The sequence below is a fragment of the Pleurodeles waltl genome, chromosome 9, assembly GCF_031143425.1.
Source record: "Pleurodeles waltl isolate 20211129_DDA chromosome 9, aPleWal1.hap1.20221129, whole genome shotgun sequence".
Lineage (NCBI taxonomy): Eukaryota > Metazoa > Chordata > Amphibia > Caudata > Salamandridae > Pleurodeles > Pleurodeles waltl.
This window is the reverse complement of record NC_090448.1, coordinates 754,719,903-754,741,363: the sequence shown is the minus strand read 5'-3', so window position 1 is coordinate 754,741,363 and position 21,461 is coordinate 754,719,903. Positions and strand designations below refer to the sequence as shown.

Sequence of the window (21,461 nt, the reverse complement as noted above, 5' to 3'; positions counted from 1 at the left end):
TGCTGAGTTCTGCAGCAAGGTCATGTGCAGCGTAGATGGCATCTGGAAAGAACCCCTCTAATGACCTTGCCCATGTGAGGTGCATTTATACGGATCATGTAGGACTCTTGACGCAGGTATGTTCCTAAACAACTGATAAGTGTGATAGGAACATCATAGATTAGGGATTGTTTATGCAATTGCCAACAACAATTCTGCCACATTAAGTGATGACAATACCTACGTGTATCACTGATAGTGGCACCAATAATGATGCCTTTTCCGAATGGCACTGATAATGAAAACCAAAACATTTCTTATAAAATATAAGCACATGGTGAAAGCTTAAAGAAATAATAAAATAAATGAAATGCAACAGAGCAAGCTGAGTAGGTAAAATGTCACTAGGTGGCAGGAGCACAAGTCTGCAAGCTAAAGGCTCAGGTGGCTCCTGTGTCTCAAAGGGAAACTAAAATGGAGTCATCACACCCTCCCCATTGTTGAAACAAGGATGCTAACTCACTAGCTAGGGTGCATGAGTCCAAAAATAAAATGCTCTGAGCTAAAAGTCTAAAATCTAATTAAAAACTAATCTAAAAACATACCTAAAGATATAATGTCAACCATGAATAGCAAGGCCGACCAATTAAGAGCCACATTTTTAAAAGGAAATTTGGTGTTACATTTAATATTTTGATATTTTTGAAAAAGCCAATGGTCAACTTCATTCACACTAGGTATGAATGTGTAGAGGGTCTCCGAAGTCATCAAATGGGAGTGTGACCAGTAAGGACTCCACATCGGCAGGTGTCAGATCGATCACAGGATTGGCAGAAGGATCCACGAAGCAGAAGTGCACAGATGCATCAGACGCAGGATCACCGTGTTCGCAGCACCACCCATAGTGCCAGATGTGGTCGGAGCCAAGTAGCTCGCAAGCGGTGGCTCATAAGTAGACTTGCGAATCAACCTCAGTCTCACGGCGCACAACCATGAATGAACCCTCAGCTGGAACATTAGCAGTTCCTTGTCAAAAGGAGACACTGGCTGTATAGCAAGACACACCAAATGTAGACACTCAAAGAGGCACCAGGTGCAATGAACGAGTGGTTGAACGCACCACAGGACTGGTCGGAATGACAATGATCAATCATGTTCCAATTCTTCCAGCAACGGAGCACCAAAGAAATGCATCATGCGATCACAACACATCTGGGCTGGTGGTAGCTCCATCACTCCACTTAGCTCAGTAAACACAATAACTACGTATCAGAAACAGCAGTAGCAGTACTCCGCCAATCAGCACCAAAGTTACAGGATATCCATGAAATACAATCGAAAAGAGTGAATGGATAGCTAAGAAATTACTCCGAAGACAGTCTGGAAGGTGGACACAAATCTAAACCCAACAGCCTTAAAGGAGTGACCAATCTCTGCAGTTCTCGAGGCGTTGAAAATTCTGCAGACAAACTCTCCAAAGTGCTTGGGGAAGTTAGTATTTAATAAGGATTGTATCTCGGGTGATGATCTCGCTGTTTGGAGAGTGTACGTCTCCTTGGCCGATGTCAACGCCACTTGTTTTTGGAACAGTAGCGCCTTTAGTCTGCTCAGCTTGTTAAAATTTACATTAGTAGTAACAATGTGAGGCCACATTTCTGCTACTCTTATCTCTTGTGTGGGGGGTGAATAAAACATGTCCACAACAAACTACAATTTGAGAAACAGAAATTGCAAAGGCAATTCCTGGTCTCATTCAGCAGCAACTCTGATCGTTCAGGACCACATAACCTTCATTCGAAAGTATATGAAATGCTGGATGAATCAAAGGCACAGGAGTACCCTTCAGAAAGCATGCAAAGTTTGCGACCTCCCCATTGCAAAAGCTGTGAAGTGACACCTGCTTGCAAATCATTGAATGACTAACAGTAGTCTCACACTCGCTTCCTCTCAAAAAGACCTCTATTTTGCCGTTCAGACATTTGAATTCAAAAGACAACTCTTGCTCTTCTTTAATACAGCTATCTCCTAGCTGCTCGTATCTGCCTACAGCAAAATGTTTCAAACATTTTGTGGAACGAAAGGTGGAAATTGGCAGATTTGTAACCGTATGTACTAGCCATACTGTTGATGGTATCTCTGCTATGGTGAAAGGCAGCTTTTCTAACTTTTGTATGCTAAGCATGGTGTAACTTGCTTCCTTTTCAGCCATTATCTGTTGCTCCCTGGACAAATTAAAAGCAGTAAACAAGTTACTACTGTTGAAGTGTTTCCAAGGGATGCAGACATTTTTCAGAATCTCCAATGTCCAACCCAACTGCATGATGGAACACAGCTGACTATGCCCATGTTGTAAGAAGGACATGTTATTCTGAATGATGTCAATCGCAGAAGGCATAATATCATTAAGTGTTTATATTCTGTTGGGCAGAATATTCATGCCATCAACAACAGTTAAAGCCTTTTCCATATTTTTCTTATCTATCTGCCTTAAACGTGCAGCCGCTTCCATTTGAGAAAGCTTCCAGATCTCATTGTATATGGCATACAGGAATCGTTTATTGTGGAGCTTTCTTGAACCTAGCAAGAAAACCTGCAAGTCTAATACGTCTGATAGGAAACTATGATGTTCTTTAAATGATGCTAAGGTGTTAGTGCATAACCATTGTTGGCACAGTTTTCCAACACTGTATGTAGTAACTATACCAGAGAGTTGACCTGAGACATGGTCAGGGTCTGGCCGGCTAATCTCTAAACCCACTGAGGAATTTACAAAACATCCGTGACATCCATTTCTGTCTGAAGGCCACAATGAAGAAGGACCTATCCCCATATGTAACCGTTCTAGCTCATAAGCACAATTAGTAAAATTGGTGGAGCTTGAGGTTTTATTTGGCTGTCAAACTAAAAATTTGGTGGTAGAAAGGTAGGGCAGTGATGCTGTCAGATTTTATGTATGATCATAAGGGCTTTGAGAGCAATGTTAAATTGAAAGCGAAGCTAGTGCAGGGTTGCTAGGAATATTAATATCTTTTCATGTCATGAGATACTAAATATGAGGCTGGTAGCTGGATTTGTACAAGTTGAAGCTCATAGAGGAGGTTTTCACAGTTAGCTAAATAAATGGCCATACTGTAATCCAATTTAGATTGAATCAAGGTTTTCACTACTGGCATGTGTCAGTTGCTATCTATGTAAGGTAAATGTTTATTGGATTGGACAAAGGACATAATGGACACTTTTGTCACTTGAGCATCAAACGAAAGATTGGTATTGGATGGATGTCAAGACTGCAGATGATCTTAGATGGTGATTGGGCAAGCTGCATAAGTTCAGGCTAGCGGACCTTGAGAGATGCTTTGGGTTTTAACTGTATGTAGATTTTTGTAGTATTTGTCTTCAGGAAGTTAGGAGACATCCACTAGTGTTTTAAAGTTACACAGTTGACCAAATCTCAGCTTTGAAAACCAAAGATGAATTGAGTGTCATCCTCGAACATGTGGAGAACTGACCCCCACTTGTTGCAGAAAAGTGGATGAAAAGCACGACTGACTCCTGCAAGAGACAACAGTTGAATTTCTTAGATGAGGAATAAATTACTGATTGTCAGGTAGAAATTATATAGTTCATTTGATCACTTGGTTGCTCAGCTTCAACCCCACCTCATCCAAGACTTTTACAGGATAGCATAATACTTGGTATTGAAGCCTATTGATAGGGATAAGAGTGCCAAAGCCAAACACTTTGGGGCATATTTATACTCCGTTTGCGCCGAATTTGCGTCGTTTTTTTCGACGCAAATTCGACGCAAAACTAACTCCATATTTATACTTTGGCGTTAGACGCGTCTAGCGCCAAAGTTCATGGAGTTAGCGTAATTTTTTTGCGTGAACACCTTCCTTGCGTTAATGATATGCAAGGTAGGCGTTCCCGTCTTAAAAAATGACTGCGATGCATATGCGTCGTATTTATACTCCCGGGCAAAAATGACGCCCGGGAGTGGGCGGCACTAAAAACCCCGCATTTGCGCCTCTTTTTAACGCCTGGGTCAGGGCAGGCGTTAAGGGACCTGTGGGCTCAGAATGAGCCCAGAGGGGCCCTCCCCTGCCCCCAGGGACACCCCCTGTCACCCTTGCCCACCCCAGGAGGACACCCAAGGAAGGAGGGACCCATCCCAGGGAAGAAAAGGTAAGTTGTGGTAAGTATTTTTTTTAATTTTTTTTGTGGCATAGGGGGGCCTGATTTGTGCCCCCCTACATGCCACTATGCCCAATGACCATGCCCAGGGGACATAAGTCACCTGGGCATGGCCATTGGGCAAGGGGGCATGACTCCTGTCTTTGCTAAGACAGGAGTCATGTTAATGGCGTCTGGGCGCCCAAAAAAAATGGCGCAAATCGGGTTAAGACGATTTTTTTGCCTCAGCCTGACTTGCCCCATTTTGGAACGCCCAAACGCCATTTTCCCTCTACGCCGACGCTGCCTGGTGTACGTAGTTTTTTTTCACGCACACCTGGCAGCGCCGGTCGGCTAAAGCCGGCTAACGCCATTCAATAAATACGGCGCCCGCATGGCGCTTCAGAATGGCGTTAGCCGGCGCTAATTTTTTTGGCGCAAAACTGCGTTAGCGCGGTTTTGCGTCAAAAAGTATAAATATGGCCCTTTGATTGTTGGTCAGGTGTAATCCAAAACCAATATGATTGCCCATTCATTACTAGGTGCTGGCCAGAATCTATTCTGGAAGTCAACAGATTATTGTCTTCGGCAAATTACTGGAGCTGTTGATGGAGCAGATATGCTAATTAAACAAATTACTAATGATTAATGTGTGTTTATTAATGAGAAAAATGTATAAAGAAATTAATTTTAGAAAATAACATGCACATTTGAAAATGTGCCCTCGGAGAGTGGTCACCATGTGTATTAACAGATGCAAAATAATAGAAAAATCTATAAGAAAATGTACTAATATGTCATAACGAAAGGTATAACCTATGTTTCATGTTAATTCGTATTCTTAAATTAGCCGGACTAAAAGTCCTGGTTTTACTGGGCCTTGCTTGCTCATAATGTGGAGACTCTGAATGCCTTGCAAGGACTGGTATCTGGAAGGAGAAACCTTGAACCGCTCAGAGTTCAGACGGCTTAGCTGGAACATTCTGCAATGTACCAATGAACAGGAGATGCTGAAGACAATTTGATACAATTATGTGTAGTGTAGGCTAAATGTGCTTTCCCAGGACTTGAACAATAGAGGCACTGACTAAAGACTCGTATGCAACAATTTTGTTACCTGAAGAGCCAGATGATGTTCTCATCGCAAGAAGAACCAATCAATTTTATGGGACACAAGACATATGCAAAATTAAAGATTTGGTAAACAAAAACTATAGGTTAGACTCATAACTTCCAACAGACTGACCAATTAGCAATTAGTAGGATGGACTGGGAGACTCTAATAAAAAGTCGTGACAAGGGGTGAGGAACCAGAACTGCGAGGAGAAAGTTGATGACGTCAGGAGACTCTGTCCGAGGTGCTGACATTGGGCTTATACTCTGTTGAGTCTGATACGTAGCTGACCATTGATGACCTGAAGACGAAGACTGACTTGTTGCTGATCCATCTTGAATAGGTAGCTATGAAAATGTGACTGACAATTTTGTGCCTTTTCTTCTATGTACCAACTGCGCTGTTTTGTAGAATTTCTCTTGTTTAGGTAGTTTTTTCCAAATTACTGTTTTTCTCTAAATTGTTTTCGCATGAGGACCCACATGCTAATGCTAATCTTGGTTCGGTAGGCTGACAAGGGAGACGTTGACAGTGACAAATGACTGACAAATTAATTTGTTGTATTGCATCATTAATGCTGATATTCACTGACTTATGATTTGCATTGTTGCTCATGTTTTCCTTAAAGAAAATGTTTTCTTTTGATGAACTAATAAAGATCGATTAATAAAGGCATAATTAACATTTGATTGGAATTGTAATCAATAGGGAATTAAAATTGTTAACCTTTTCCATAAGTGAGGGTTATTTCTGATTAGGGTGGTTTCTTTCCTGTGGTACTTGAGGTGTTTTATCTTTTTCCATTGATATTGATTATTGATTCAGTGATCACTGCATGACTAGGATACTCCATGCCATTCAAAAGATTCATCGACCGTTACGCGTCCCGTTGTAAGTTTACTTACTAAGGACCAGGCACGCTAGCACTGTTTAAAAAACAGTTTTCTAAATGTTTGCCAAGGAATCGAAGAGGGGAGATTGGTTGAAAGTTGTGGAGATCTTGTGAGTCAAAGGTGTTTTTTTTAAAAGGCATTTCATAATGGTGGTTTGTCATACAATGGGGAAAATACCTTGTCCTAGTGAAAAGTTAAACATGTTCAGCAACTGAGTTTTGAGAAAAAGTTAAAAGAATTTTCAGGAACTTAGCTAGGCATAAAGCAATGACAGTTTGTCAGTCTGTGAAAGTTTCATAAATATCGAACCATTGAACTGGAAAGAAAGAGTTTAAAGTAATCACTCTTCAGGTGCTGTGAGTTCTCATAGGAAAATTATTAGGTGTCAGAATTCTTTCGGCCTCGATGTTGCCACATATTAGCTTAAACTTGCTGAAGAAGAATTGAGTAAGATTTTCTCATGGTTGACTGGTGTGTAGTGAGGTAGACGAGGAAGCTGAAGTAGACTGTGACTCTGAATACAATACAGAATAATTATTTCAACAAGGTCAAAGGTTACAAGATATGACCAGAAGAGTAGCTTTTCTTCACTTCCAAATTGTTAAGTTTATAGGTGGTAGTTATGTTTATACACTGTGTTCTTTTAGTTGTACCATATTTTTTAAACCATCGTCTTTATACTCTGAGCACTTCCATGTTGAAAGATTCCAATGTGTCAGAGAACCAAGGATTATATGTTCAATATAGTTATTTTCCATGACGTTCTGTTAAGTTTTTTGCTCTTTTATTCTGAGGCGAAAAAGAAAAATTGATGGTAGAACTCAATAAAGTATTCTCATACAATGCTTATTACTTGGGTGGAATGCCAGACCATGTTATTATGGTTTTTGTTTCTTTATCCAATTTGTCTCTGATTCAGACATGAAAGTAGTGGCCATGCCGATAGAATACTTGCCAGGTGTAAACCCTAGAGGGCTGGCCTCTCTCCAATGTGCCTTGAAGCCATAGTCCACGACTGTGAGGCCCAAGAAAATGGACTGGATAGTGAGGCAGGTTTACATTACTGTTTAATTTTATTTAGACATGCCTTGAAGGTGTATTCCAAAATTGGGAAAAATTGTTGTATGTAAATCAAATGATTTGTATCTCAACTATTAACTGAATCTGCATCAGGCTAATTTACAAAGTGAACTTTACTCTGGAGAAGCCTAAATAAAGACTAATAATTAGTATTTGAACTTGTAATGGCTGCACAGAGGTTGATAGGGATCATGGCATTCTATTGGTATCACATTTAACAATGAAGGTTTGGGATAACAAATCCCACAATGCTGATCACTGTCAGAGAACATCCTAAATAATAATGCTTGCTTTGAACAGCACTCTGCTGTCCTTTTCCTACATCTAGACTGTGATTTATAATCTTTCAAATAAAAAGGTAAATGTTTCAGGACTCAGATTTATCATATTAGATCCCACTGCGTAATGTTACAGGAATGTTAGCTTGACTTCTATTAAAGGCATCACTATTTTCAACCATTTCCTTGCTTTCATATAGTAATAGTCCCTAAACCAGCTACGCAAACTAAAACATGTCTTTTGTGCCTTCGCTTTTGACCATGTACAGCTCTATGCTGCCTTTCGCTTGACTTTAGTACATTATTAGGTGTATATGTCTTCAACTATTTCAGAGTAATAATAGACTACTGATGTCACTTCCTGGGATGTAATTTCCTATGGTGTCACATTGTATGCAAATTTGAGGTGAGTTGCACATTCCCTTTCTGCCCCAAGCTCCAACAATCGTAGGACCAGTTCTGCTATCCACATTCACACTGTCACCCTCTTGGTGTTTGTCCCCTCCTAACCCACCACCATACTCTATAATTAATTATCATTGGAGTCCACTGAATATGAAAGACCGATGTAGTTATTACAGAAAATGTTCAGTTCAGCATGTGTTGTGACTTCCCTCACGCAGTATCGCCAATTAGGCGGTCATCTGCGCTACACCATTTTCCTCCATCCTGCCAAATAGGTCATGGTTGTTATCCTCATTGCTGAAAATTGAGAAACAAATTGTGGTGTTCTTTAAATGTGAGTCGAAGGGTGAAAGAAAGGGGGTGGAGTCACGGTGGCGGAGTCATGAGGAGCAGAGTCTGACCCACTAGCAACACATTTGTTTTTTAAAATTCGGCCAAAAGAAATTAGCAGCAAAGACACAATGGATAGTAGATTTTACTCAGTAGGTTAAACATACATTACATTTTGAGAGACCTGAAGACGCCTACTGCAAAGATCCTTATGGACCAAGAAAATTCCAGGGCATAATAACAGTGAGATAACTCTAGTGGTTAATATACTTTCTGGAAAAATCTCCATCCAGTCTAGTTTCTGGTTTTATCATCATCAAATAATAGTATAAAATTTTAACAATCTATCTGTTGCGAAACACAACGTATATCATGCAGGTTATATAAATGTGTTTTATGTAGTTAGCTCAGTGGTTTGTTGCTTTTGCTGAGTGCCCTGTGTTACCTACAGTTCACAAGTTATAATGTTTGTAATATAGCTCCATGAGTTATGAACAGGCTGGCATCAATGAGCTAAAAGAAACTCCAAGGCATGTGTTGAGTCTAAATTGTGTTTTTTTCTCAATCTTTCGTTAATCTGATGTTGCTACAAATGGTTCCTGATGATAGTAATATGTCCGGGTTATTTGTAAGTGCTGGAGAAATGATTATTTGTGTAACTACTCATAAAGACAAATATATCTGACTTTCATACAATGCACGCTTACCTCTTATATGCAGACCCTGGAAAACCAAACACATGCCTCCAAATCATATTCCAGCTCTCGCACATTGAAAGAGACAAGCTAAGTCTTTGTCACCTCAATGGCACGGTTGTCAAGGTGTTTAATCTCTAATTAGCTCCCACCCAAGATTAGACTGAGCCATTTGTGTTGGGCCCAGGTGTACGCAGACTTTGCGCTGGCCAATTGCGCTAGGACCAAGTAAGCATGTTTCACTGAAGTCGGCCTAGATCTAGGATGTAGCTCGGTAATAGCTGCCAGATCTGAATGGATCCCGCTCATTTCCTGTGCAGTTTGAATCTATAAAAATAAGTATTTAGAAAGGGAGAGCTTACCTGTGCATTAATTTATGTGCTTCAAGTGCAGAACTAACTGTATCCCCAGTATAAAACAATACAGCCTCATGGCCAGCAGCAAAACCACAACAATGCGTCCATTTCTTACGATAATGGCATTACTCCTAGTCCTACTCCCTCGCCTTCCTTTTAACCAATGAGGCTTCCTGTCTCCCTCTAGACCCTCCCTTCCCCTTTTAAACCCCCCCCACCCCTACCACCTCCTGTACAAAAACCAAGCCCAAGTAGCAACTCAGACAGTCCGTACTGGGGGGGGCGGGAGGGAACAGAAAGGAAGGCGAGGGAGTAGGACTAGGAGTAATGCCATTATCGTAAGAAATGGACGCATTACCTCCCGTCCCTTCCTCGCCTTCCTTTTAACCAATGAGACATAGCAAGAAACACACAGGAGACGGACACTGAGTTGCAAGAAGTTTATTATAATGCACACAGACCACCAAGACCCTACCCCTATTACCTCATAGAGGATAAGACCCGGTGACCCAACACCGACTCCAAACCACCCAAGTCCGTCAGCCTATAATGCCGAACAAACGTTGAAGGAGAGGCCCAAGTGGCGGCCCTGCAAATCTCCACTACCGAAGTCCCCTGAAGCTCAGCCACTGTAGCCGCCATACCCCTGGTAGAATGGCCCTGAGTCCCCTGGGGGGGGAGCCACCCCTTTCAAGGAATATGCCAACCGAATCAAAGATCTCACCCACCGACTCAATGAAGCTGTGGAAGGCTTTTCCCCCTTCCGGGCCGGATCGAAATTTACAAAAAGCGAATCACCTTTACGGAAAGGAGCCACCACACGCAGATACTCCAACAATGCCCTGCACACATCTAAAGAATGTAAACGAACCTCCTCATCCGAGGAGGGATTCGGACAAAATGAAGGAAGGATGACCTCCTGTCGAGCATGGAAAGAAGAATTAACTTTCGGAATAAAAGAAGGAACCGGAACAAGAATCACCCGATCCTGAAAAACTTTACAAAAAGGAAAAGAACAGGCCAAGGCCCCCAATTCCCCTAAACGGCGGGCCGAAGTAATGGCCACCAAAAAGACCCTTTTCAAAGAAAGATGGCGCAAATCACAGTCCCCCAGCGGTTCAAAAGGGGCAGTAGTCAACGCATCCAAAACTAAAGAAAGATCCCAAGAAGGAAAAGAACGTAGAGGGCGAGGAAACAAATTAAGAAGCCCCTGAAAAAATCTAGGCATCAAATGACCCTCATCCGGTAGATTACGCCAAGGACCCCTAAAAGCCTGAATAGCCGCCCACTGCACCCGCAGAGAAGCTACCAACAACCCCAATTGTGCACCATCCTGTAAAAAATGCATCACATCAATATAGACGAGCAAGTAGGATCCAATTTATGCCGGAAGCACCAAGAAGAAAAAACTTTCCACTGTCTACCATATGAAAGCAAAGTGGAACGCCGCCTGGAAGCCAGCAAAGTAGAACTCAAAGCCACTGGTACCCCCAGACCCGTCAAACCCCGGCGTTCAACTTCCAGGCCGTCAAGTGTAACCTCCTCAATGACCCCATCGAGAGGCAAGGAAACTCCAGGGGAGACGGACAAAGAGGAAGAGGCCGCATCCGACCGGACTACATCAGCTGCAGCAATGGAAACCAATTCGCCCTCGGCCAATGGGGCGCAATCAAGATAACCCTGGCCCCCAGATGCCTCACCCTCAACAGAAAAGACCAGATCAGATGAAACGGCGGGAAAGCGTACAAAAGCCCCCGAGGCCAAGGACACGACATCCCGTCCACCTCCCAAGCCTGAGGACACCGAAACCGGGAGCAGAAGTGACTGAGTTTCGCATTTTCCGGGGACGCAAACACATCCAACACCGGAAGACCCCAGAGACGAACAAGATGAAGAAACAGCGACCTCCAGAGGGAGAAAAGTTGTGAGGAAGGAATCACCCTGCTTAGCAGATCCGTCCGAACATTGACCACCCCCCGAATGTAGGTAGCCCAGAGAGAAGGAACCCATTCCTGAGCCCACAAAAAAATCTTCCTGGCCAGACTGAACAAAGCCCTCGACCTGGTCCCCCCCGTGACATAAGCCTTGGCTACTAAGTTGTCTGTCCGAATAAGAACCGCAACTCCCTTTAGGGACACCTGGAAATGAATCAGAGCCAACAATACTGCTTTCAACTCGCGCCAATTCGATGACCGATTGGCCTCCAACGGGGACCAAAATCCCTGAATCTGTGCCGACCCCATCCAAGCACCCCATCCTGAGAGGCTGGCATCCATTATTACCACCACTGGGTTCAGAGGAGACAAAGACACCCCTACCCGAAGATGATTGGACCCCAACCACCATCTCAACTCCCTGCGAATCAACCCAGACCCCGGAATCCTGGTCATCAGAGAACCAGACCTTGGTGCCCACCTTCTCAGGAACCAGTTCATCAAGCAAAGAAGATGGAATCGCGCCCAAGGGACCAGAAATATCACCGACGCCAAATGACCTTGCAGACGTAACCACAGAAGAGCACGGGGGCAGACTGCAACACGACCTCCCTCACCATGGACTGGAGTACACCTAACCTCATTTCTGACACCGTCACCAAACAGAGAAGAGTCCGAAACCGAGCCCCTAGAAAAAACAGAACTTGGGACGGGACCAAATCTGACCTCCCCCAGTTGATCAAAAACCCGTGGTTTTGCAGGACCACCAGAACCCGGGCCACCTGCCTCCGCAACAGGCCCTGCGAGGGTGCATGTATCAGGATGTCGTCCAGATACGGATGAATAAACACCCCTTCTGAATGCAGCAAAGCCACCAGGGGGCCCAGCACATTTGTAAAAATCCAGGGAGAAGACTTGAGGCCGAAAGGCAGTACACAAAACTGATAATGATCCAGACCCACAGCAAACCTTAGGAACCGCTGAGAAGTCTTTGCCACAGGCACATGTAGGTATGCATCCTGCAGATCCAGTGACACCAGAAAGTCCCCCTGACTGACCACTGGAAAAATTGTCTGAATTGACAGCATGCGGAAATGCACCGTCTTGATCCAAGCATTCACTCCTTTCAGATTGAGCACAGGCCGAAAACCCCCTGACACCTTCTGAACTAGAAACAAGACAGAATAAGTGCCCTGACCCCTTTCTTCTAGAGGAACGCGGGAAATGGCCCCTTTTAAAAGTAAGTCCCGGACTCCGTCCAACAATGCCTCTCTCCGTGCCCCGACCGCAGGCAGTGGAGTGGGACGCACCCCCGAATCTGGAGGCACCACAACGAAATCTATGACGTAACCATTGGCCACAATGTCCAGCACCCAATGATCGCTGACACTCTCCTGCCAAGCTGAAAGAAAGTGTCTCAGCCTTCCCCCAACCTGCCCTATGCCAGGCCCACAGTGATTGTCAGGACCCCTTCTTGAACCCACCCCGGTTCGAAGGGGCAGCCTTCTTAGGGGAAAAACTGGTCTGAAAACGACGTTTCCTGAATGAAAAAGATTTTGCATCCATCTTGGGAGAAGAACGAGAATGCTTCTTCAACCCTTTGCCAGAAGCAGAACCCCCTTTATAAGGTAAGGCATGCTTCCTTTCCTTAAACGCCATGGAAACCATTGAAGGCAATTGATCTCCAAACAAGCTACGACCCTCAAAGGGCAGTCTCAAGAGGGCAGACTTCTCCCCAGGATCGGCCTTCCAGGACCGAAACCAGAGGGACCTACGGGCCCCAATCAAAGCCCCAGATGCCAGAGCCGAAGTACGGACCACATCTGATGATACATCCGCCAGCAACCTGGCCTGTTGCTCCATACCAGCCAGGAGTTCGGAGCACTCCGCACCTTCCTGAACAGCCACTGCCAGCTTATCAAAGTCCTGTACCAACGACTGGGCCGCATAAGCAGAATATATACCTGCTCTCAGGGCCAGATTCTCAGCCGCAAAAGCCCTCTTGAGGCCAGAATCCACCTTACGGTCCGTGGCATTAGTAGGCACACAATCCTCCGGATTGACCGCTTTCTTGCCAATCAGGGTAGCCAAAATTGAATCCAGGCGAACAGAGGAAGGTAGTACATCCTCCCCCTCTAGCAAATAAAGCTTCTGAAGGAATCGTAGAACTTGAGCTTTATCCACATCCTTCCATTCCCGAAACACCATATCCTTCACAGGTCCCTGAAAAGGCATGGCAAACTTAGAAGGCGTCTGATACTGCGGGAACAAGTGAGAGTCAGAGCTCGTAGGCTGAAACACTGGAAAACCTAAATTGTCCTGTACATGTGCCATCACCTCCAACATCTCTTCCCTGGAGACATATTTCCCCCCAGAGGAAGTAGATGGAGCCTCCCCCTCCTCATCATCCGAAGAAGACCTTTCTGCAGTAGTAGGAGGATGTGATGATTTAGACTGAGTAGGCCTGGCCATCCCTGCCTGGAGAGCCCTAGAAACAGCCACCTCTATCATGTTCTGCACCTCCTCCCTGGACATGAGTGGCGCAGCACCCCCCGGCACCTGGTGACCCCCAGGGGTCGACATGGTAGCAGTACCCTCCTCCCCTGAGGAGGAGGAAGAAACAATCCTGCGACATTTAGCAGGAACCTTCGGCATGGTAAACCCAATTATAACTACCATCTCACTGACCCCGACCACCAAATATATAGGATACAGGACCTCCCATAAAAAATCCTGTAACCAATCCAAAATGAACCCAAACAGTTAAAAATGCGGGCAGGACGCCCGTCCTACCGGTTCCAGAAGTCAAAAAACGTCAACCGGCACCTCCGCGCGGCTCCCCGGGCTGAGGAACTGGAAATAGATGCCCCAGCCGCAAAGAGCCGAGTGACCTTGTCAGCCGACTCCCAGGACGCGTCCCACAAGCAGCCCCGCCTGCTCGTCGAAGACGCGACCGGCCAGAGCACACCTCGAGGGGCCCGCGCCCCGAGGAGTGCAGGAATCGATGCCCCCCAGGCCCTGCCATGGAGGAAAGGAGAAAAGGTAAGCCTAGCGTGGGCTAGCCAAAAAAAAACAGGAGGTGGTAGGGGTGGGGGGGTTTAAAAGAGGAAAGGAGGGTGTAGAGGGAAGCAGGAAGCCTCATTGGTTAAAAGGAAGGCGAGGGAGGGACGGGAGGTAATGCTAATTACTGGTCAACGTCATGGATGTCTGTCCACCAACACGGGGCTTGACCGATTAAGGCCTTGCCCTGAGTAAACGTAGGTAAACAAACGAAAATGCCTTCCAACCAGCAAATCAAAACCAAATTGCTTTTTAAACTGCACAAAATAGTTGTGAACTAGGCTGGAAAACTCATTGCATTTGTAAACAAAAAGGTTTCCAAAATGTATTTCAACCATTTAATGTCTTGTCAACAAAGAAGCAAGTTGGAAAAATTTCATAGTAAATGTGAATAAGTGGTATTTTTGAAAACACACTCCTTCACTATGATAAATATAAACACACACGATGCACTTGTGTGATTTATAAATGTTTGTTTGTTTCAAATTCATGACAAGTTCATATACATTGGTAGATGGTATTCACCAAACGCTGATTCAAATTCTGGGGAAAGGGAATCCCCTATGTATGTTGGCTATTGCAGCAGTTTCCAAGGGCCTTAATGGATACTGAAAATGTCAGTCCAAGAAGGTGGCCTACCAGAGGCAGAAAATAGCAGAAGTCCACCATCAATGCGTCACTTTGTTTCAACCAGTGGATCAGGTGCATGGGTCTTCAGCAGAATGGGGTCCATGGTTATCTTAAGCTGTATTGGAGAATGGTTATGATGACTTAGGAGAAATAGGAGTACAGTGATTATAAAAGAATGTACCTGAACAAAAAGGCGTGTTGTGGACAAATAGGGGAACAGACTTAGGGGCATATTTAAGACCCCTTAGGGCCACCATAGCATCATTTTTTGGCGCTAAGGCGGCACTAAAGTGGCTTTTTCCACATGCCTGCATGCATTGCATCACTTTGTAAACCCTTGCACCATATTATGCCTGCACGAGGCATAATGTATGCAAGGTGGCGCTCCAGTGCTAGGAGGCGCACAAAAATGCCACAGTGAAATTTAACAGGTTCACTGCGCCATTTTTGGCATAATTTTTAACGTCTGCTTAGAGCAGGCATTAAAATGACTCTCCCATAGCAACCTCGAGCCTCTTTGCACTTTGCTACACTAGCGTCAAAATTTTTGACACTATTGTAGCAAAGTGCCACAATAACATCAAAAACGTTGATGCTGTTGTGCTAACGACCACCATAGTGCACCATATCATAAAAACAGTGCAACCATGGTGTCGTTAGGTGCTGGAAGGGGGCAGCGCAGAAGTGGCGCATCAGCTCCGATGCGCCACTTTTTCTTACATATGGGCTTATTGTATTAGTAAAAATAGAAGACAGTACACACTCTGTTTGGCTCCCTATTTATTTGTTGTTTTATGTAGACCGATCTTCACTCAGCAGGGTTTAAGACACTTTCAGACACAAGTTCAAGAATTCAGACCATAACCCGCTCTGGGCCATTTAGTTCTCCTATTTTGTAAAAAAAATATCCTGTGTATACACTGTGGAGCATTATAGTCCCAAAACAGGGGTGAAGGTGACTGTCACATGCTCAACATTCTCTCAGCTGCAGGAGTGATATCTGCCCTCTACGCCTTTTCGGTAGTCATGTATGCTCTATGGGGCGTTTGATGGCTCTTAGTCACCTGGAGACACTGAAGAACTTATCTGGTTTTAAGACGTTTTTTGCTTCTGTCTCTCCCTTCCGCAGGAAATTAATTGAGATCAAAATCATTGACGACGAGGAGTACGAGAAAAACAAGAACTTCTTCATCGAGATCGGCGAACCAGTGCTGCTGGAGATAGGCCAGAAGCAAGGTAAGAAGGCTCGAAGTGCAGGGTGAGGAGGGGAGTGAAACAGATGGAAAGAGATGTGAGGGGAGCAGCCAGAGTGAGAGAGCGCACAGGAGTGCGCGAGAGAGGGGCGGGAGGGAGAGAGAGGCGACAAGAGGATGAGTGGAAGAGGTGGTAGACCATGAAAGAGAGAGCAAGGGTGGCAGGAGGGACAGCATAGTAGGGAAGTATATATAGGAGAATGTGTGAGGGACAGAGATGGTGAGAGAAGAAACCAAGGGGCATATTTATGATGCTCCTAGCGCCACCTTGTGCCACATTTGCGTAATTTTTTATGCAAATGTGGCATTAAGGTGGCATTACCAATGCACCATATTTACAAAGTGGCACATTGCAACCATTGCACCACTTTGTAAACCCTTGTGCCACATTATGTCTGCGCCTGGCATAATGTAGGCAACAGGGGCGTTCCCACATAGGGAGGCCCAGAAAAATGGCGCAGAATAATTTACTAGATTTCACTGCGCCATTTTTAGCGTTATTTTCAACGCCTGCCAGAGGCACAAGTTAGGATGATTCTCCCATTGAAAACAATGGGTCTCCCTGTGCTTTGCTGCATTAGCGCCACTTAAGCGCCATTATGGAGCTAATCCAGCAAAGCACCACATTAGGGCCATAATTTATGACTCTAATGTGGACACTTCCGCCATGGTGCGCCATAGTGTACGGCGCACACATGGTGTCGTTAGGGGGATGCAATGAGGAGCTAGAAAAGTGGTGCATCATAAATAAATTGCCACTTTTCTATAAATATGCCCCCAGGTGTCTGTGAGAGGAACATGGAGAGGGCGGAAAAGAGAAGGGCTGGAGGGAGCAAGGAAGTAAGGAATGTCTTTGGAACAGAAAGAAGAGGCAGAGAAAGAGAAGGGAAAAGATCAGGAAAATTGAAGTATATAAGAGTGAAAGAGGAGAGGGCATGGGTAGCTAGACAGTAGCTAGAAGGGCAGAGTGGGTGGCCATGGCAATTAGGGAGGGGCCGTTTGGCGGGAGAGGAAGGAAATACAACAGGTGAGAAATGAAGAACAAAGAAAGGACTTTAGAAAGCTGATGGTCAAGACAATAAAATTATATAATGGAGAGACAAAGATAGGGTCAAAGGTAAGGAAGAGAAAGCGCAAAGAAAAGGAGACACGGAAAGAGGGAGAAAGTGAACGTGGAAATGAGCTAAAAGGGAAGTGAAAGGAAGGCAGGATATAATGTGGCAGGAAACAGAGATGCGCAGGGGCCAGCTACCACAGGTGCAGCCGGCACAGTGCACCAGGGCCCAGAGGTGGGACGTGGCCTGGTCGGCCCTGCACCACCTCATGTTATTCCAGAGGCTGCCTTTTTTATTTATTTATTTTTAGACACACTTCATGCCAGGGGCTCGGCTGTGTTTACTTTTAAGGAGAGGAGCACAGAGGGTGTAGATGATAAGGGAACAATAAAGAAGGGAAAGAGTGGATGAAAGAAGGGAGGGGGGTGGGGAATGGGGAGGGTGGCAGGAAAAGGTGACAGAATAGGAGAAGCAAATAAGATTGAAAGGGAAAGGAGACAGGGTTGAGCAAAGTGGGCAAAGGAAAGGATTCAGAAATATAGACAGAAGGGAGGGGATGAGGCAAGTGAAAGACAGAGGAGGGAGCAGATAGAAACTGATGACGGAGCTAGAACCAAGAGCATTAAGTGGTGAAGAGAACATGGTGGCGATAGGCGAAAAGGAAAGGCGAGTACAATGCGGAGCTTGGAGACACGTAAATGACATTAGTGTAGCAGGTGCAGTAACATAGGGGTGTGATGGCCACACTGTGCCTCATTGCTAGCAGTACTTACGTACCGGCTGTGGGCCTAGTTTCACTGCTTGCACTAAGGCCCATGACCTCCATGCTTCTCCAGGTAGATGCGTGAGATGAAGGAAGGGAGATTGGGTGAGGAGAGACAAGAAACAAAGGATGGATGTGTGACTAAGGAGAAACATGAAGAGTCCTACGAGGCAGGCAACGAAGGAGCTTAGTGAGCTATGTCTGAACTTAAAATAAACAGTGAGACCGCAAACAAGCCACCCTAAACCTCGAGCAGCTCCTCACAGGCCACTGTCCTCACTGTGCTCTCCTATCCCATGCTGCAGGTGACTCCAACGAAAACAAGCCAGCCCCAGGGTGTGAGGAGGACATCGCACGGATGGGGTGCCCCAGCCTCGGGGAGCACACCAGGCTGGAGGTGGTGATTGAGGAGTCCTATGAGTTCAAGGTGAGTGCTGCCCTCTGGCAAAATGAACTTCTTAAACACCGAGGGTGGGGTAGAACGACAGGGCCCTGCGGCTAGGGGGAACCTCCCACCCTGCAGCTCCCACCCCCTGAAGTCCCAGACCTACACATATGTGTGCGATATGGCAGTGTCAGAACCCCTCGCCACAGTTTGCATGGAGGCCGGACTATTTTGGGTTACCGCACTGGCATGGGGTGGTAGAAAGACCAGACAGTGGTGACAGAAGAGTTTTCAACAGGACACAAAGAATGCATCAAATGGGCCAAAATGTGCCACATGCCAACTTTTGAGACTGAAGCAGATGCACTGGTCTGGCATTCAGTGTCTTTTGATAAAGCGAAGGATCTTCACCGATATTTCCTGTAAGAGATCTGAAAATAGTATAGAGATTTGTCCTAAAACTGCTGACTCTTCACATCCTCCTTGCTGCATAGTTGGACTGTCAGTTCATACCTTTAGTGAATATTCCTGCAGACAGGGCTGTCCTTGAACCTCAGCTAATGGTAGCCATGGCTAGCAGATGCTACCAGGCACCCCTGGAACTGCCCTTGCTACCCCTTGTTTCAAGGTCAGTCCTGATTACATCTGTGGTTTCTACTCGTTCCCCACCCATAGCTGTTACTTGACTCACAGCAGAGCAGTGGTAGGACAATGGGCAATACTATGATGTCATTGTGAGTTAGAGGATGTGTGATGCCAATCCTCTACTGGCATTTTGGTGATTCCACCTCCACAGACCTGTCATCTGCACTTGCTCAGTTCTGTGGATGGACATCTGCATTTTGCCTTGCTGCATGACTTCTGAGGACGCCCACCCCTTTTACCACTCTCCCAAGAGTGAGACTTATCATCAGCATTTAGCAAGATGGTATCTCCTAAAAGCTACAAGAGGTGCCTCTTTGCTTACCAACAGTGAATTCAAAAGGGCCATAATAAATGATTTCTGCACCTCTTTATCAGGGAGGTAGATGGGCAAGGTTTTCAAACAAAGCTTGAGTTAAAAATGGCAGGGTGAGATAATAATTACTTGTCTGTGAAACAAAGGTGGGCAATACGCATTTCAAGAGGGTCTCAGTTGTCCTCCACAACCTTGGGCATGCATATTCCACAGTCTCACATATTCCAACATTACATACCTAATATGTCGGGCCACCTCACACACCATCGAACAGCCCAATGGAGTGTACTCATTCCTCCCCTCGCAAACTTTCGTGAAGTCTTGACCATTCACCTCTTCATGCACATGACACTCTTCAGTGGAGCTTCTCAGGTACATACACAAGGCAAACTCCAAAGGCCTTGCTTTTCCAAGGCATGCTTTGGTCATTCATGTCCATGTTTCTGCTTCCCCCGCCAGAGCACCGTGGACAAGCTGATCAAGAAAACCAACCTGGCGCTAGTGGTGGGCAGCAGCAGCTGGAGGGAGCAGTTTGTCAGCGCGGTGACCGTCAGTGCCGGTAAGTCACATGGCTGTAGAGTAGGAAAGTGGTAAGGTGGATCTGAAACTTTTGCGATGACTGGACAGTCTCATTCACCCTTAGGAATACTCCAGGGGCTCCTTCAGGCATTCATGGGAGGTGTGCTAGGATCTAGGGTGGAGACGTGTTAAGGCACACACTGGAACTTAGTGAACCTCCATTTGGAGGACTGCAGACTTCTGATGTGAACTGGAGACTCCTAACAATTTGGTGAAATTCCACTGCTGTTTCTTGAGTTTTGAGGTTTCACTTAGTACTTTGCTGGTAATCGCAGCCCTACAGCTGTTCTTTTAGTCAGAAACTTTTACGGAGGAGAATGTAAGGTGGACCCCACTAAAAGGGAATCATCCGGAAGTTATCGGGTAACAGCCCCTCTAATATGCTGACAGGCCTATCTTCAGACATATCCGGCTTCAGTCTCTGCACAATTCATCGAAGTCCATTCCTCCCTTCAGCCCGCCGGCCGTTTACTGTGCCTTAACATCCATTATCAAACAAAACTAGCGAGCCTATGCAAAGCTGAACTAAAAAAAGAATACCCTTTTCAAAATTCATCAAAACCACCAGCGGGTCATCATTAGCAGGGCTGCATTTGCTAATCCCATAAATACTGGATGATCACTTAAATCGCTCAGGCACGGCGGATCGATAGTGCTGAGTCCCGCCAAAAAATCATTTTTGCCCATAAATAAATTACAGGCTCCTGTGGGCTGGCCGCTGAAGCACACATTTTAGATGATCGTCTCGCACATGGATCAAAGACTCCGACTTGGAGAACAGCACTGTGAGCGCGTGCCCCCTAATTCACAAATCAACCATGAATTCTCGTTGGCTTCGGGGTCACGGTCCAGTGAGGTTGTTTACTGGACTGTCAGGCCGATTGCCCTGACAGGGCCACTTGACTAGCCCTGATTTGCCCCCAGCGCTGTCATTAGCGAAGAATTCGAGTTACGCTGACGTGTATACTCGGTGTTGCTTATTGTAGACATAAAACCCTGAGAGATCAGATCCTCGGCGCCTGAGGAGATATCTGATGTGGGTTAACAGAACTTCACATTATTAGTGTGACGTTGGCCCTCGTCTAATATCTGTAGTTCTTTACTTCTTCCTCTCGCTTCTAAATCGTACTTTACTTCCCATAAGATATGGTCTGGCTACTGTGGATGTGTTCACAAAGTCAGTAGAGTTGGTGCAGGTGATCTGCACATCTAATATGCAAAACGCTATTAATATAGGGCATTCATTTTGCTCATCAGTATCTGAACAGCTGATAACGTAAACGTTTTCGTGACATCACACAAATTGGTTGTTTGGTAGGAATGATCATTATTCAGTGTTGGCTGTACAAAGCATCACTGATTTCACAGTGGCAGACACGCCAAATTACTTACGCTCCACTTCAGAAGGCGACAGCCATCTTGAATGTTTTTAATATCCTCTGTCTGGACAGGGAAGGCTGCCTTGAATGTAGTCTGGGACCTCTGTTAGGATGGAAGCAGCAGCAATTTTGTTTGTATTAGGAGCTCTACTTGGGTATGTG

General features: G+C 45.3%; 1 protein-coding gene across 1 annotated transcript in view; it reads left to right on the top strand.

The window, feature by feature from the left end:
• LOC138259924 (sodium/calcium exchanger 1-like) overlaps nt 1-21,461 on the top strand; it is a 414,856-nt gene that overhangs the window by 331,034 nt on the left and 62,361 nt on the right. The window contains exons 3-5 of the mRNA XM_069207907.1: nt 16,057-16,163; nt 18,304-18,425; nt 19,801-19,900. Coding sequence (XP_069064008.1) covers nt 16,057-16,163; nt 18,304-18,425; nt 19,801-19,900 — 329 coding nt within the window. The remainder of the gene's footprint in view (nt 1-16,056; nt 16,164-18,303; nt 18,426-19,800; nt 19,901-21,461) is intronic.